General features: G+C 46.9%; 1 protein-coding gene across 2 annotated transcripts in view; it reads left to right on the top strand.

Annotated features, from left to right (window-relative positions):
• The window catches only part of efhb (EF-hand domain family, member B), a 111,231-nt gene that overhangs the window by 73,754 nt on the left and 18,533 nt on the right, over window positions 1-18,944 (top strand). For both annotated transcript variants that reach the window (XM_038797844.1, XM_038797845.1), the window contains exon 9: window positions 6,725-6,879. In XM_038797844.1, the coding sequence (XP_038653772.1) occupies window positions 6,725-6,879 (155 nt within the window). The remainder of the gene's footprint in view (window positions 1-6,724; window positions 6,880-18,944) is intronic.

The raw sequence follows: 18,944 nt of genomic DNA, 5'->3' as shown, positions 1-18,944 counted from the left end.
ATGTGCGTTGTCCATGAGCATGCCAGGAATCGTTACTCCAGCATCAGGGCGGCAGATAATGCAAAACTGTCTCCCACGAGGCAGAAAGGGTGCAGGCCATCGCAAAAATGCAAGGCCTGAACATCAAGGAGAGTGGCCGTTTCACGCGCTTTTCCCAGGTTCCTACGCATGGCGTGCCACGACCGGGTGGACGACGTGGCCGAAGACCCCGATGCGCATGTGCGAAAGTCAGCCAACCGCACTGCGCATGCGCGATGGCGCACGGAACGCGCTGACGTCAGCGTCATGACGTGTCCAAACTGTGGCATTGCCCATTTAAGCAGCGATGTCCAGCCAAAGGAAGGCAATATCTACAGTGTGGAAAGCCTGGGCATTATGTGGCCTTATGCAGGTCCGCTCTACTGACAAACAGCCAGCAATCCCAGCTGCAGCGCAAACGTGTCCGCTGCGTACAACAAGGCATGCAGGATTCGGATCCCGACAGCCCAACGGACCCCGATGCTGACTGCCTCGATTCTCCATACTGGGTGGGCATAATGACCACGCACGAGCTGGCCTCCACCGTGTCTGCAAACCACCTTTCGATCCTTACTGTGGATCCTGACCACGAGTGGTGTGCTGTCGTCACGGTTAACCAGTCTCGCATCCGATTTAATTTGGACACTGGCGCATCTGCAAACCTCATATCACAGTCGGACCTTGACAGCATCCGAGACCAACCTAGCATTCTTCCACCAGCCTGCCAGCTCCTTGACTACAATGGCAATGCCATAGCTGTCAGTGGATCATGTCAGCTAGGGGTATCTCACAAGACAGTCAAAGTGACGTTACAATTCGAGATCATCCGGCCTGACAAAGCATCCATGCTCACTGCTCGCGCATGCAAACTCCTAATGCTGGTCTAGAGTGTCCATGCCATGTCCTCGACACCGGCGACTGCCTCGCCCAATGTAAATCTCCAGGCTGAGACAGACGACATTCTCACGCAATACCACAACATGTTTGATGGAATGGGCATGCTCCCATATCGTTACAAGATATTGCTTAAACCGAATGCCACCCCAGTCATCCATGCACCGCGCCGGGTGCCGGCCCCTCTCAAGGATCGTCTGTAATCGCAGCCACGAGAGCTCCAAGACCAGGGTATCATCTCAAAGGTCATGGAACCAACAGACTGGGTCAACTCCATGGTCTGCGTCATGAAGCCCTCTGGTGAACTCCGCATTTGCATTGATCCCAAAGACCTGAATCGCAACATCATGCGTGACCCGATCACAAAGCGTGAAGAGTTAACCTGTGAGATGGCTCATGCCAAATTCTTTACCAAGCTGGACGCCTCCCGTGGATTCTGGCAGATACAGCTGGACGAGCCCAGACGGAAGCTGTGCCATTTAACACTCCGTTCGGCAGGTATTGCTACAACCGCATGCCTTTTGGTATCATCTCAGCTTCCAAAGTATTTCATCGCATTATGGAGCAAATGATGCAGGGCAATGAGGGGGTGCGAGTCTATGTGGACGACGTGATCATCTGGTCCACGATACCCGAGGATCACATCGCTCGCCTCAAACACGTTTTCCAGCGGATTCATGAAAATGGCCTCCAGCTCAATAGGGCCAAATGCTCATTTGGTAGGTCTGCTATCAAGTTTCTGGGTGACCACATTTCACAGCAGGGTGTACAACCCGACACTGACAAGGTGCTGGCAATCAATGCCATGAAGACCCCAGAGGACAAAAAGGCGGTCCTCCGTTTCCTCGGGATGGTGAATTTTCTCGGGAAATTCATTCCCAACATGGCCTCCCACACCACAGCCCTCCGGCATCCCGTAAAAAAGTCGACAGTATTCCAGTGTCTTCCCGCACATCAAGCGGAATGGCTGAAGCTCACCACAGCCCCATTACTGGCATTCTTTGACCCAACCAAGGATACCAAGATATCCACAGACACTAACCAGGACAGCATTGGCGCGGTGCTCCTCCAGCGAGATGACTCCTCGTCCTGGGCTCCAATGCCATACGCCTCCAGGGCCATGACTCCTACCGAACAACGGTATGCCCAGATCGAAATGGAGTGCTTGGGTCTCCTGACAGGAATAGTCAAGTTTCATGACTACGTATACGGCCTGCCAAAGTTCACGGTGGAAACGGACTACAGACATTTAGTCCACATAATCCAAAAGGATTTAAATGATGTGACACCTCGGCTGCAGCGAATTCTTCTTTGTCTCCGCCGATATGACTTTGAACTTGTCTACACACCGGGTAAGGAGCTGATCGTCACGGATGCCCTATCCCGATCCGTCACCATGCCATGTGAACAGGGCGACCTCATTCGCCACATTGAAACAGAGGTGCAGCTGTGTGCCAGCAACCTCCCAACCACTGATGAACGAGTTATACAAATACGCGAAGAAGCTGCCAAAGATCCCCATGCACCTTGCCCATGGCTGGCAAAAGGGGCAGTGCCCCCAGTTCTTCAACGTTAAGGATGAGCTGACGGTTGTTGAGGGGATCCTTCTTAAACTAGATAGAATCGTCATTCCCCAAAGCATGCAAAATATGGTGCTCAGCCAGATCCATGAGGGTCACCTGGGGGTCGAGAAATGTCGACGCAGAGCTCGGCAGGCAGTTTACTGGCCTGGCATCAGCCAGGACATTGCCAACACAGTCCTCAACTGCACAACATGCCAAAAGTTTCAACCAGCTCAGCCCAAAGAAACGCTGCAAGAGCACGAGATCGTGACCTCTCCGTGGTCCAAGGTGTCGACTGGTTTGCCTCCTGCGCAGTTGTTCATGAACCGCAACCTGTGGACGACTGTTCCAGCCATCCATGTTCCAGACCTTGACCACCTCACGGTGCTGCAGAAGGTGCAGTGATCCAGGGACCATCAAAAGATCACGTATGATGCTCATGCCACGGATCTACCTCTGCTGGCTCCAGACGATGTTGTTCGTGTTCAGCTGCCTGAGGGAGGTTGGTCAGCCCCAGCTGTTGTCGTCAGACAGGCGGCTCCCAGGTCTTCCGTTGTCCAAATGGCTGATGGCTCCATTTTACGGCGCAACAGGAGGGCGCTGCATAAAGTTCCCTGCCCATCACCCGACTGCACTTCTCCGCATATCATCATGCCTCCTCCGGACGTCTTGCACCACGAGGCCACCGATCTGGCAGCGATTCCACCTATCCACAAGGCCACCGAGATGGCAGCCATCCCGCCTGTCCAGGTGCCGGCATCCCCCCCTCCACCTCTGCGGTGATCGACGAGAATTCCGCGCCCACCACAAAGACTGAATCTTGTAAATTTTGTTCAGTTTTCTCTGTATCTGCATGATAGACACCTTCCCTTGTACATATGTTCATTCATTCCTCACTTGTACATAGTTATGCATGCATATACAGCCACGTTCCAAAATTTATTTTAAAAGGGTGAGATGTCATAATATCCACTCATGTAAATCATGAGATGCAGACAGGCAGTGATTGACACACAGGATAACCAATGAACACACACAACACAGAACAACCAATCACCAGACAGGACACCACCACTATAAAGCCGACAGGGCTTTACGGCTCTCCCCCTCTCACAGGATACGGCCAGGGAGATAGTCGCAGTGCACAGGCCAATGAACATCATGACCATGTCATAGAGAGCTAGTCTGGTCAAGCCAGTAGGAGGTTATCAGTTAGGTTAATAGAGTGTCAACCCACAGCAGATTATGTACAGCAATCAACAGGTTCAATAAAACAGTGTTGGACCATCTCCTGTGTCGGAAGCCTGTTTCTCGTTTTACTGCATCCAGTTGCAGTCGATGTTAGACCAACACAGATAACACATCACAATCCACCTAACCTGCACATTTTTGTTCAGTGGGCGGAAACCAGAGCACTTGGAGGAAACCCACACAGACACGGGGAGAACGTGCAAACTCCACACATTCACCCAAGGCCGGAATCAAACTCGGATCCCTGGCACTGTGAGGGAGCAGTGCTAACCACTGTGCCAACTGACCGGCAACAGTTAGAACATTGACAGAATGGCAGGAGTGAGATGACAAAAGCTGTGAGCCTGAGAGATGACAAAGGTTCATGCTCTACAGAGCCATGCCATCTACTAGGGCGATGCCTCAGCAATCGTTTTATTAAAAAATATTTTTATCTAAACCAAAGTATACAAATCACATCGGGCTGGATTCTCCGTTTGGGAGGTATGGGGCTGAATTCTCCGCTGTCGGAATTATCTGTTTTGCTGGCAGCCCGGAGCTTTGCCAATGGCATGGGACTGCAATGGGAAACCTTACTGACCAGCTGGCGCATCTGAGAATCCCGACGGCGTGCCACAAATTCTGGTGCAGCGGGATGGAGAAACACACCCATGTTCTCCTGCCGGAGCTGAATTACACCAGTTTTGCGATCTCCTTGTGGTTGTAAAGCAGGATGCAATTCACTGTTCCACTCCACCCAAATTTATGCATGACGTGAAATGCGAGGGATTCCCAGTGAATCTCAATATTGTGCTGCCATCTTGAGAAGGGGTTCCGCAGCCGGCCATACACCCCTCCCCGCCTTGCACCGCAAATTGACCTGAACCCCCCTCTACCCCACACGAGTCAGCCTCGATCCCCCAGCCCCACATTTCCTGGGTGCCCTCCCCACACCAAGTATGGGGGTAACCTGAACCTCCCTCCCCCACCCCAAGGCTCCTGGGACCCTTGTAATAGCGGATCCCCCATAGATCCCTGTAATAGGGTGATCCTACACAGGGACCCCTCTAACCTCCCACAGGCATCCTTGTAAAAGGGGAACCCCCCAAAGACCCCTGTAATAGGGAAACCCCTGTAATAGGGGGACCACCCACAGGGGCCTCTGTAATAGGGAGGCCTCCCTCCTCCCCATGGACCACTGTAATACGGGACCCCTCAGAGACCCCTATAATAGGGGGACCTCCCTCATGCACCTCTGCTTAAAGGAACCCCTCCAAAGATCCCCCCACACACAGACCGCCCCCCCCCCCCCCCCACACACACACACTCCTCCCCCCCCAAAAAAAAACAAAAGGGAAGTTAGAGAGCAGTCCAACAGGGGTTATGGGAAGCATTATACCTGTAATACTTCATGTGTTCATTCCTCCAGGGAGAGCAGCTGGGCCTGCTTCTGGTTCCTACAGATCCATTATCGACAAGCCATTCATAGCTTTCCAGTAGTGGTCTCTGATTGGCAGCTTGTAAAAACCATCTGCAGCTTTGACCCATTCATATCCTTTCACGCTTCAGTGGCCTAAGTGGTGAAACCACTTAAATATTGTAAACATTGACCACATTAAACAGGTGTAAGTGCATTCCAAGCACTAAGTGCATTCCAAGCATTAAGTGCATTTCAGTCACTCAAGCCTGTGATGTCACTGCACTTACCTATTTTTGAGGGTTCCAAGCTCTGCACTAAGCCCTGTGCAATTTTGTGCTTGGCTTCTCCATGCTCCTTGACAATGACTGTAGGCTTTCTGGCAGGCTTGCCAATGCACCAAGCAGTTCATTGCACAGACACTTCGGAATTTTTCAATAGGCTGCCTCAGCTGAGTTTCCTGCAGGAGGAATTATGTGTGTCCTTGCTTTTTGGTGAGCTGGGATTTGAGCAACCCTTGTTTCCCTACCTTGGTTAAAGGTCACTTATGCCAAGTGGCTCATCATGTGCAGTCGCAGTCTCTAAACTATCTTCTAAAGCATGTACAGTGTCATAACTGTGCCAATTGTCGTTCTTCATCACCCTTCTTCACCTTTCAGTTCTTGCTCCTCCAACACTGCTGGCCATATTTGAGCTCTTCGGTATTCAAAAAGAGAAAAGCAGAAGGATTGGGTTGTGTGGGAAGAAGCAAGAAGTGCAAGCTTACACCACCTGAGCTCATAAATAGGAAGAGATTGTGGGATGACAGTTACGGATATAAGAAGGAGGATTATGATACAGTGTGCTATCGTCTTTAATTGTTTCAGCCTCGCCGCTAACCATGGCTACTATGGTGGCTGCTGCAATGATGGAAATCACTGTCTCCTCCATCGGAGTTAGGTGCTGCATCCATGCCCATCCCTTGATAATTAAGTGCTGCTGGCTCTGGTTGTGCATCACCTTGTCCTGCAATACAGGGAAATGTGGTAGTGAGTGTGGTGTAATGTGTTTGAATAGCTGACAGTGTGCAAGCTGCAAGATGTTGGTGTGAGGCTTGCAGCAGTGTTAAATATGCAAAGGTGAGGTGAAGCTTCATAGTATTTCCACCTGGTTTTATTCTTTGCATCCAATGTAATGCTTTTGTTGTTGCTAACTATGCTGCCATCCTAACTAGGCCTCTTGGTCAGATATGCCGTTTAGTTGACTTTTGATATAAAGTTAGCCTATTAATAATGCCTGATCTCCATCGTTACAATAATTTCAGTTCCAGATATTGCTTTGATTTTCACCTTGAAATAAATGAGGATCGACTGTAGCGATTAAAAGTATGTTTTACTACTTTAGAGATGAAAACCTTGAGCTACTACATTAAAATATGCAGTTGTGTATTTGGCTATGCCACCTGCAAACACATTCATAATCATATGAAAGAATTTGCACCTTGATGTATAAATAAATTCTGAACGGTATAGTTTTGTAGAGATAAACCACATCGCACTGCTCACCCAATGGATATTCAGAAATCTTTAAAAAGCCCCATCTCAATGAATGTATTATTTTTCAGGTGTTGGGGACCTTATTTACTATAGGAATCCTACCAAATTCCTCCGAGGGAATGACAGGGATCAGGGGATCTTCAATACTCTCCGCCAGCATTTGATGAAAACTAACTTCCATAATTTCAAATCGCTTCTTCAAGCTTTTCGTCATTATGACAAGGTAAATGATTTTAGTGCTATTATTATTTGATGTCTTAACAATACAACAGTTGCACATCGATGGCTGGATTTTTCCAATGGAGAAGGGAAAGAGGAGTAACGTCTGCTCTTGTTTCAGAAACCTGCCTCTGATGGTTTCCTGACGGTGTTTTGGATTTTCCTCGGGGTGAATCCTTAATTTTCTGTCAATTTAAAGCTTGTGGAGCAGGAACGGAGACGGGTTTGAGACACCAATGGAAGCCTGAGGCTGCTGATAGGCAGAGTTTGTGCCAAAGCCTGCTACTGCACCACAGCGACCCCAAATGGCACTTGGGACCTGTAACCCTGGCACCCATGAGGGAGATTAAGAGATCTTCTTTCCTGAGGGTAGCAGGAGAATGCCACATCATGATGCAGCATAGGAACATAGGAACGGGAGCAGTCCATTCAGCCCCTCAAGCCTGTCCCGTCGCCATTCAGTGAGATCGTGGCTGATCTATGACCTAACTCTTTTGGCCCATATCCCTTTTTTTGCTTCATCAAAACTTATCTATTCATAATCATATGAAATCATATCAAATCTATCTATTTTATGTTACAATTATATAGAACATTGATTAGGCCACATTTGGAATACTCTGTCCAATTCTGGTCACCACACTACCAGAAGGACGTGGAGGCTTTGGAGAGAGTACAGAAAAGGTTTACCAGGATGTTGCCTGGTACGGAGGGTATTAGCTATGAGGAGAGATTGAATAAACTGGGATTGTTTTCCCTAGAGTGACGGAGGTTGAGGGGGCGACTTGATAGAAGTTTATAAAATTATTAGGAGTATAGATAGGATGAACAGTTGGAGGCTTTTACCCAGGGTGGAAATGACAATTACAAGGGGGCACAAGTTCAAGGTGAGGGGGAAAGGTTCAGTGGAGGTGTGCGGGATAAGTTTTCTTACACAGAGGGTGGTGGTGGCCTGGAATGCACTGCATTGTGAGGTGGTTGAAGCAGATACGTTAGCGACCTTGAAGACTTATCTGGCACATGAACAGACGGGGTATAGAAGGGTACAGGTGGTTGGTCTAGATAGGACACGTGATCGGAGCAGGCTTGTAAGGCCGAAGGGCCTGTTCCTGTGCTGTATTGTCCTTTGTTCTTTGTTCTATCTCAGATTTAAAATTAACAACTGATCTAGCTTCTGTTTGTGGGAGAGAGTTCCATACCTCTACCACCCTTTGAATGAAGTTCTTCCTAACATCTCTCCTGAATGGTCTAGCCCAAATTTTTAGACTATGCCCCCTAGTTTTAGAATCTCAAACCAGTGGAAAAGTTTATCTTTATCTACCTTCTCTTTCCTTGTTAATATTTTGATCACCCCTTAACCTTCTAAATTCTAGTTAAAACAGGTCTAATTTGAGTAAGTAGGGATAACTCTCTGTTCAGCGTCATCTCCCTGCAGTACCATCATTCTGATCCAGCATCGCCAAAGAGAGCACCAGTCATCTAGGCATGCATGGGTGTTCAACCATCTGTGAGATGCCCTGGTGGTCCACAGCTGATGAGGACACAGATGTTTGTGACCATCTGGCTCGAGAGTTGAAGTATCCTTTGCCATTGAACCTCAGTCATCTACAAGTCTTTTTGCCTCTGCCTGTAGATCCTGTAGACCGCATGCTCAATGTGGTGTCTCCTTTTGCTTTGTGCCCTTGTTCCTCTCCTCTGGCCTCCTGATACCTGACATTTTGCCCTTCCTGCCCAGTCTGCTGTTCGAGCCTCGATTTTGGAGGATGCAGCACCCATTTCCAGGTGCAGCGTTCCTGGTGGTTAGTCCAAACAGCCTTGCCACTTCCCTGAATGAACAGAATTTTTATCACTGGTTCCTCCCCTGAGCTGCAGCGGAACTTTAACTACAAAGACTACAAAAACTTCCAAAATCCTTTGTACTTGACCCACAACACTGTCTCCCCTTAGTTATCTGATTGCAATAAGTAGCAGTTATATTTTCCATTTTTATTTCAAGATTACACTAGTAGTTGTGACCATTGAAGCAGAGTGACCCAGAATGATAATTTTACAGCATTTTGTTATGAGGATAGAGTTTGGGGAAAATTTTGAATCCGCACTTTATTCATGAGAAAATCGACACAATCTCAAAGTCCAGAGAGAATCGAAAAATGTGATTTTCTCTGAAGTGATTTGCAATTTTACCCCCACCCCCTCCGGTGGAGTAGTGCGAATCGCACTGCGGAAACTGGTCAACCTCATTTCAATACTTGTCTTTCGTGAGGACTCTCTCCAGACTTTCCCCCCACATGGAGTATTTACCAGACACACTGGCTTCATTTACAGCAGGTCTACAAAAACGTGAACCTGGTGGCCTCACCTCTGAGGGTCTTCACTGCTCAGAGTGCACCGGAGAGGGCGTTGGAGCCACAGTTAAGTTCAATACGAGGCCGGGGGTCCATTGTGCCAATCAAATCTACATAGCTAAAGTTCATTACCACTGATTGAAGTCCCAAGTATTGAACTCCAATGCTCATACAAGAGTCCCTGTCACACAGGATACACTGATGTGAATCCCAATGCAAGGCTTCATGGTGAAGGCTTATCATCATTACTCACCCCATTATAGGCCATAACATTTTTGAGGTGCCCTGTGAGGATGCAAACATGAGTAGATGCGTCCACTTAATAGCCCTGTCACGTAGTGCAAGAATGGAGGAGTGAAGAGGCCTTAATAAGGGGAAAGCGCATCGCTGGAGTTCCCAGATGAGTGGAGGCTGAGGGCCAGGGCTTTCTCAGGAATCCTCACGGCTCACTTTGGTGTTATTCTCTTTTCAGTGCATGAGAAGAATGGGATTCCAGGAGTAGGAGCAAATAGGTCAGATTCAGATCAGAAAAATGGAGGTCGAGCATTAGCTAGTGATGCAGAAGATGTAGTAATAGACTTGGAATTACAGGAGAAGCAAAGTTTAAAATGTGTGCAGCAAGGGAAATTGATGGGGTTAAACTGTTTATACTTCAATGCAAGGAGTATTACTAACAAGATAGATGAGTTCAGGGTGCAGGTCGACACATGGCAGCAGGATGCCATTGCTATAATGGAAAGCTGGCTAAAGGAGGAGAAAAATTGGCAGCTCAATATCCCTGGATATAAAGTTTTCAGATACGATAGAGTGGGAGATAAAGAATCAATTCCAGTTGCGAAAAGGGATGGTATACCAAGCAGGTCGACAAACAAGACTTTATGGGTTGAGCTTAGAAATAAAAAAAGGGGCAGTCACACTACTGAGAGCACAGACCCCCAATTAATGAAAGGGAGAAAGCAGAGCAAATATATATGCAAATTTCTGCCTGTAAGAAAAAGAGGGCAATAATAGTAGGAGACGTTAACCATCCCAGTATCAAATGGGATTCAAACAATATAAGAGGCACTGAGGGAGCAAAATTCATGCAGTGTGTCCAGGTAACCTTTTCAACCAATTATTGTTAATGATAGGAGATGTAATTTTAAACTAATTTTGGGGAATGAAGAAGGGCAATTGGGTGAAGTGTTGGTTGGCATCTATGTCGAGGATAGCGAACACAATTCAATTGCATTTAGTATTACATGGAAAAGGACAAAGATAAAGCAGGAGTAAAAGTTTTGAACTGAGGGTAGACAAATTTTGCAGGAATGTAAAGGGACTTCCCTGAGGTGGACTGGATAGCACTGCTAGAGGACAAATCAGTGGAAAACCAGTAGGAAGCACTAAAAAGTGAGATCCTAAATGTACAAAGTAGACATGTCCCCTCTAAAAATAAGAGTGGTACTGCAAAATCTAGAGCCCTCTGGTTGTTTAGAGGAATATAGGGGAAGATCAATTAAAAAGAAAACATACAATAGGCACACAATAGCCTAGACGAGTATAGGAAGTGCAGGGGCAAAGTCAAAAAGGAAATAAGGAAATCAAAGAGCGGGCATGAAAAAAGATTTGCAAATGAAGTTGAAGAAATCCCAAAGCTGTTTTACCAATATATTAATATCAAAAGGTTAGTTAAGGAAAAAGTGGGACCTGTCATGATCTCTGTATGTGCACGTACATAAGGGGTTAATGTGTAATCAGTAGCATCAGATTATCACTAGAGGGCAGTACCAACAGGGATATAAAAGCAACCGCATTGTGCCTCTCTCCCTCTCTTTTGGGTGTACTGTGACGAGAGAACAGGAGTATAGATTAGCTCAGAGTGATTAGTGTAGTTAAACATAGCTACTCTATTTAGATCTTGTTAACCTTACTACTAGTATTAATATTAAAGTAAAGAACTCACAAAATAATTGTTTTAGTTACTCAGTAAACCTTTCATTACGACTGGACGACTTCGAGTCTTTTTCACCAAGATTCAGACAACCTCATCAGCAACAGGATTGAGTAGCGTATATTACATTCAGTAGTATAACCAAACATACTACAGAAGAATAGTAAACCAGGACCTATCAGAATTGAACTTCTGTGTGGTTGCAGAGGTTATGGGAATGGTTTTAAATGAATATTCTGTCTCCGTGTTTACAAAGGCAAGCGATGATGCAGATATAGAACAAAGAACAAAGAAAATTACAGCACAGGAACAGGCCCTTCGGCCCTCCCAGCCTGCGCCGATCCAGATCCTTTATCTAAACCTGTCGCTTATTTCCCAAGGATCTACTTCCCTCTGTTCCCTGCCCGTTCATATATCTGTCTAGATGCATCTTAAATGTTGCTATCGTGCCCGCCTCTACCACCTCCGCTGGCAAAGCGTTCCAGGCACCCACCACCCTCTGCGTAAAAAACTTTCCACGCACATCTCCCTTAAACTTTCCCCCTCTCACCTTGAAATCGTGACTCCTTGTAATTGACACCCCCACTCTTGGAAAAAGCTTGTTGCTATCCACCCTGTCCATACCTCTCATAATTTTGTAGACCACAATCAGGTCCCCCCTCAACCTCCGCTTTTCCAACAAAAACAATCCTAATCTACTCAACCTATCTTCATAACTAGCACCCTCCATACCAGGCAACATCCTGGTGAACCTCCTCTGCACCCTCTCTAAAGTATCCACATTCTTCTGGCAATGTGGCGACCAGAACTGCACGCAGTATTCCAAATGTGGCCTAACCAAAGTCCTATACAACTGTAACATGACCCCGTCCTGGATGATTGCTGTGAGATATTGGGCGTTATAATCACAAAGAGAGAGGAAGTACTCGAAGGATTGGAACCCTTGAAAGTTGATAAGTCACCAGGGCCAGATGGATTGTTTCTGAGAATGCTGAAGGGAGGTCAGGGTGAAGATAGTAAATGCTCTGAGGATGATTTTGAATTATTATTTTGAACTCGATACAGGGGAGTTACTGGAGGACTGGAGAAATGCAAACATGGTTTAAAATGGGATCAAAGGAAAATGCGAAACAATTAAAGGCCAGTTAGTCTTAGGTCAGTAGTGAGCAAATTAGTAGAATAAATCTTGAGAGACTAGTCAGGAATGATCAACATAGTTTGGTAAACCACCTCACAAGGGCAAGGATGGACCGTCTCTCTGAGGGGGTATAAGATGTGTGTGAACATTGCCGGGGGTGGGGGGGGGGGGGGGGGGAGAGCCCGCAAACCACATTCATATGTTTCGGTCCTGGAGGATTACTGGAAGGAGGTTTTAAGGGTAATCTCTAAATTGGTGCACGTGAAACTGGACCCGGGCGCTTGGGATGTCATATTCGGGGTGTCAGACTAACCGGGGTTGGAATGTGGTGCGGAGGCAGATGTTGTAGTCTTCGCATCATTGATCGCCCGAAGGTGGATCCTGTTGGGATGGAGATCAACCTCTCCAGCCTGTGCCCTGGCATGGTGGGGGGACCTGCTGGAATTCCTGACTCTTGAGAAGGTCAAATGTGAACTGAGGGGAAGGATAGAGGGGTTCTACAATTCATGGACGTTATTCATAATGCACTTTCGAGAATTGGGTTACATCGAACATTAGGGGGGAGGTGTTGGGAGGGTTGGGGGGGGCTGTATGTGGTAATGGTGACTATGGGTGATTCCTGTTTCCTCTTTGTTATTTGTTTATGTTAACATGCGGGCTGCTGTTTGGGGGTTGGTGGGAGGATGAGATTGTTGTTGATATGGGGATTGACATTGCATTCGTTACTGATTATTGTTTATTGTTGGTTTGTGTAAAATTTGGGAGAAAATGTAAAAAAGGAGAATAAAAATATATTTTAAAAATCATGGTTTAGTAAAGGAAGGTCTCGCCTCACAAATTTGATTGAATTCTTTGAGGAATTGTCAGGAAGGGTTGATGAAGGTAGAGCAGTGGATGTTGTGTACATGGGTTTTAGCAAGGCGTTTGACACATGACAAATTAGTCAAAATAGTAAAAGCACATGGGATACAGGGTAATGTGGCAAACTGGATACAAAGTTGGATCAGTGACAGGAAACAAAGGGTAATGGTCGATCGATGCCTTTGCAAATGGAAAGTTGATGTTGGTGGTGTTCCACTGGGCTCGGTATTGTGTTATATATTAATGATGTGGACATGAACATGGGGTGCACAATTAGGAAATTTGCAGTCAACACAAAGAATGGCCGAATGGTGGAGAGTGTTGAGGACAGCTATACTCTCCAAAATGATATAGATGGGTTGGTGGAGTGGGCGGTAAAGTTGCAGGTGGATTTTAATGCAGAAAAGTGTGAGGTCATGCATTTGGGAAGGTCAACAGATATAGCGAGTATAAATGGGAATATACTGAGAAGGATAGATGAAGTGAGAGATCTTCACAGATCCCTAAAGGTAGAAGTTCAAGCAGACAAGGTTGTAAAGAAGGCATATGGATGCTCTGCTTCATTGGCAGAGGTATAGAATATAGAAGTAAGGATATAATGTTGGAATTAAACTTGGTGAGGCCACAACTGGAGCATTGTGTGCAGTTCTGGTCACCACATTAAAGGAAGGATGTAATTGCTCTGGGGAAAGTGCAGAGGAGGTTTACAAGAATGTTGCCAGGGCTAGAAAAGCAAAGATACGAGGAGAAATTGGATAGGTCGGGGTTATTTTTGTTGGAACAAAGGAGGCTGAGAGATGTCTGATTGAGCCAGAGAATTCTAGAACTATGGAACATAGCTTGAAGATAAATGGCAGAAGGTATTATTGGGGACATGGGGAAGAATATTTTTACGCAGAGGGTAGTGGGTGTCTGGAAATAGCTGCCCGATCAGTGTTCTGCAGAGGAGAGGGAGGCTGAGCCCATTGTTGTTCCGGGAGCAGCATTACAAATGGTGGAGCCCCGTTGGAGAGAGTATCGGCCAAGGATATTCCAACGGCTACAGATGTCCGAGACACAATGCTGTAGATTACTGTCCAGGTTGGACAGTGCACCGCCTTTGCCACTTCCTGCAAGAGCTGGCACCACATGGAATAGGACACCCACTGCCCATGGCCTTTGAAGTAACGGCCGCTCTGAACTTCGAGAGGCTTATTTCAGGGTAGCACTGGTGATTTGTGTGACATCATAGAATGAAAATGAAATGAAATGAAAATCGCTTATTGTCACAAGTAGGCTTCAAATGAAGTTACTGTGAAACGCCCCTAGTCGCCACATTCTGGCGCCTGTTCAGGGAGGCTGGTACGGGAATTGAACCTGCGCTGCTGGCCTGCTTTAAAAGCTAGCTATTTAGCCCTATGCTAAACCAGCCCCAGAATCATGGAGTTTACAGTACTGAAGGAGGCTATTAGGCCCATCAAGTCTGCACCGGCCCTTGGAAAGGGCACCCTAATTAAGTTCGTACCTCCATCGTATCCCCATAACCCAGTGAGCCCACCTAACCTTTTTTGGACACTAAGGGCAATTTAGCATGGTCAATCCACCTAATCTGCACATCTTTGAACTGTGAGAGGAAACCCACGCACACACGGGGAGTATGTGCAGACTCCACACAGACATTGACCCAAGGTGGGAATCGAACCTGGGACTCTGGAGCTGTGAAGCAACTGTGCTAAGCACTGTGCTACCGTGCAGCCCTAATCAGCTGCACACAAATGCATTAGGGAGGTTACAGATGTCCTTCATGCTCGGGCCCACATGTATATGAACCTTGACCGGGACTAGGAGCGCCAAGACGCCAGGGCGATGGGCTTCGCCCATTTAGCTGCCATATCCCAGGTGCAGGGTGTGATAGAATACACCCACTTGGCCTTGCAGTCTCCATGGCATCATGTGGCGCCATTAATGAACTGCAAGGGATTCCACTCCCTCAGCTTCTGGATCGTAGAATCATAGAAGATGGACTATAGAATCATGCGTATCGACTTCCAGTGACGGGGATGTGCTGAGAAGTCGCACATCAGATGGCTCTCCTCAACGCACTTTAAAAATAGACTCATTTCGCCCGAAATAGCCTGTTAATACCAAGGAAAAAGCACCCCACACCACGACCAACAACATGATGAGAGAAAAATGCCAATTAGCAGCCATTCCAGAAGCTGTGTGGGAACCAGAAGTGGGGAAATGCCTTGAAAAATAAATGACCGAGCTGGTCGACACACGGGGCGATGAAACCCGGGCCTCGCCAGAGCGATAGAGACTGACCCACCGCACATGGTGCCCCCCCCCCCCCCCCCCCCCCCCCCCCACACCAGGGGACGGGTGGAGGATGTTTCTCTCAAGTGAATTAAGAACATAAGAACATAAGAACTAGGAGCAGGAGTAGGCCATCTGGCCCCTCGAGCCTGCTCCGCCATTCAATTAGATCATGGCTGATCTTTTGTGGACTCAGCTCCACTTTCCGGCCCGAACACCATAACCCTTAATCCCTTTATTCTTCAAAAAACTATCTATCTTTACCTTAAAAACATGTAATGAAGGAGCCTCAACTGCTTCACTGGGCAAGGAATTCCATAGATTCACAACCCTTTGGGTGAAGAAGTTCCTCCTAAACTCAGTCCTAAATCTACTTCCCCTTATTTTGAGGCTATGCCCCCTAGTTCTGCTGTCACCCGCCAGTGGAAACAACCTGCCCGCATCTATCCTATCTATTCCCTTCATAATTTTAAATGTTTCTATAAGATCCCCCCTCATCCTTCTAAATTCCAACGAGTACAGTCCCAGTCTACTCAACCTCTCCTCATAATCCAACCCCTTCAGCTCTGGGATTAACCTAGTGAATCTCCTCTGCACACCCTCCAGTGCCAGTACATCCTTTCTCAAGTAAGGAGACCAAAACTGAACACAATACTCCAGGTGTGGCCGCACTAACACCTTATACAATTGCAACATAACCTCCCTAGTCTTAAACTCCATCCCTCTAGCAATGAAGGACAAAATTCCATTTGCCTTCTTAATCACCTGTTGCACTTGTAAACCAACCTTCTGTGACTCATGCACTAGCACACCCAAGTCTCTCTGAACACGTGGCCGAGAGGAGTTGAACACGTGGCTGAGAGGAGTTGAACACGTGGCTGAGAGGAGTTGAACACGTGGCTGAGAGGAGTTGAACACGTGGCTGAGAGGAGTTGAACACGTGGCTACAGGGATGGTGCAGGAGGGAGGGTTTTGGTTTCCTGGATAATTGGGGCTCATTCTGGGGTAGGTGGGACCTCTACAAACAGGATGGTCTTCACCTGAACCAGAGGGGTACCAATATCCTGGGAGGGAGATTTGCTAGTGCTCTTCGGGGGGGTTTAAACTAATTCAGCAGGGGGATGGGAACCTAAATTGTAGTCCCAGTGTACAGGATGTTGAGAGTAGTGAGGTCAGGGATAGGGTTAAAAGTTCGAAAGAGGGCACCGGCAAGCAGGACGCTGGTTTGAAGTGTGTCTACTTCAACGCCAGAAGCATCCGGAATAAGGTGGGTGAGCTTGCAGCATGGGTTGGTACCTGGGATCTCGATGTTGTGGCGATTTCGGAGACATGGGTAGAGCAGGGACAGGAATGGTTGTTGCAGGTTCCAGGATTTAGATGTTTCTGTAAGAACAGAGAAGATGGTAAAAGAGGGGGGGGTGTGGCATTGTTAATCAAGGAAAGTATTACGGCGGTAGAAAGGACGCTTGAGGACTCGTCTACTGAGGCAGTATGGGCCGAGGTTAGGAACAGTAGAGGAGAGGTCACCCTGTTGGGAGTTGTCTATAGACCTCCGAATAGTCCCAGAGATGTAGAGGAAAGGATTGCAAAGATGATTCTTGACAGGAGCGAGAGTAACAGGGTAGTTGTTATGGGGGACTTTAACTTTCCAAATATTGACTGGAAATACTATAGTTCGAGTACTATAGATGGGTCAGTTTTTGTGCAGTGTGTGCAGGAGGGTTTTCTGACACAGTATGTAGACAGGCCAACAAGGGGCGAGGCCACATTGGATTTGGTACTGGGTAATGAACCCGGCCAGGTGTTAGATTTAGATGTAGGTGAGCACTTTGGTGATAGTGATCACAACTCGGTTATGTTTACTTTAGCAATGGGCAGGGATAGGTATATACCGCAAGGCAAGAATTATAGCTGGGGGAAAGGCAATTATGATGCTATTCGGCAAGATTTAGGAGGTATAGGATGGGGAAGGAAACTGCAGGGGATGGGTACAATCGAAATGTGGAGCTTTTTCAAGGAACAGCTACTGCGTGTCCTTGATAAGTATGTACCAGTCAGGCAGGGAGGAAGTTGTCGAGCAAGGGAGCCGTGGTTTACTAAGGAAGTTGAAGCACTTGTCAAGAGGAAGAAGAAGGCTTATGTTAGGATGAGACATGAAGGCTCAGTTAGGGCACTTGAGAGTTACAAGTTAGCCAGGAAGGACCTAAAGGGAGAGTTAAGAAGAGCGAGGAGAGGACACGAAAAGTCGTTGGCGGATAGGATCAAGGAAAACCCTAAGGCTTTCTATAGGTATATCAGGAACAAAAGAATGACTCGAGTAAGATTAGGGCCAATCAAGGATAGTAGTGGAAAGTTGTGTGTGGAATCAGAGGAGATAGGGGAAGCATTAAATGGATATTTTTCGTCAGTGTTTACACTGGAGAAAGACAATGTTGTCGAGGAGAACACTCAGGTTCAGTCGACCAGGCTAGATGGAATTGAGGTTCAAAAGGAGGAGGTGTTAGCAATTTTAGAAAATGTCAAAATAGATAAGTCCCCTGGGCCAGATGGGATTTATCCTAGGATTCTCTGGGAAGCCAGGGAGGAGATTGCTGAGCCTTTGTCCTTGATCTTTATGTCGTCTTTGTCGACAGGAATAGTGCCGGAAGACTGGAGGATAGCAAATGTTGTCCCCTTGTTCAAGAAGGGGAGTAGAGACAACCCTGGTAATTATAGACCTGTGAGCCTTACTTCGGTTGTGGGTAAAATGTTGGAAAAGGTTATAAGAGATAGGGTTTATAATCATCTTGAAAAGAACAAGTTGATTAGCGATACTCAACACGGTTTTGTGAGGGGTAGGTCATGTCTCACAAACCTTATTGAGTTTTTTGAGAAGGTGACCAAACAGGTGGATCAGGGTAAAGCTGTTGATGTGGTGTATATGGATTTTAGTAAGGCGTTTGATAAGGTTCCCCACGGTAGGCTATTGCAGAAAATAAGGAAGTATGGAATTGAAGGTGATTTAGCGGTTTGGATCAGTAATTGGCTAGCTGAAAGAAGACAGAGGGTGGTGGTTGATGGCAAATGTTCATCCTGGAGTTCAGTTACTAGTGGTGTACCGCAAGGATCTGTTTTGGGGCCACTGCTGTTTGTCATTTTTATAAATGACCTGGAAGAGGGTGTAGAAGGATGGGTTAGTAAATTTGCAGATGACACGAAGGTCGGTGGAGTTGTGGATAGTGCTGAAGGATGTTATAGGATACAGAGGGACATAGATAAGCTGCAGAGCTGGGCTGAGAGGTGGCAGATGGAGTTTAATGCGGAAAAGTGTGAGGTGGTTCACTTTGGAAGGAGTAACAGGAATGCAGAGTACTGGGCTAATGGCAAGATTCTTGGTAGTGTAGATGAACAGAGAGATCTCGGCATCCAGGTACATAAATCCCTGAAAGTTGCCACCCAGGTTAATAGGGCTGTTAAGAAGGCATATGGTGTGCTAGCCTTTATAAGCAGGGGGATTGAGT

Source organism: Scyliorhinus canicula, chromosome 5 (genome assembly GCF_902713615.1).
Source record: "Scyliorhinus canicula chromosome 5, sScyCan1.1, whole genome shotgun sequence".
NCBI lineage: Eukaryota > Metazoa > Chordata > Chondrichthyes > Carcharhiniformes > Scyliorhinidae > Scyliorhinus > Scyliorhinus canicula.
Note: the sequence above shows the minus strand (reverse complement) of the source record. Positions and strands in the feature narration are given on the sequence as shown.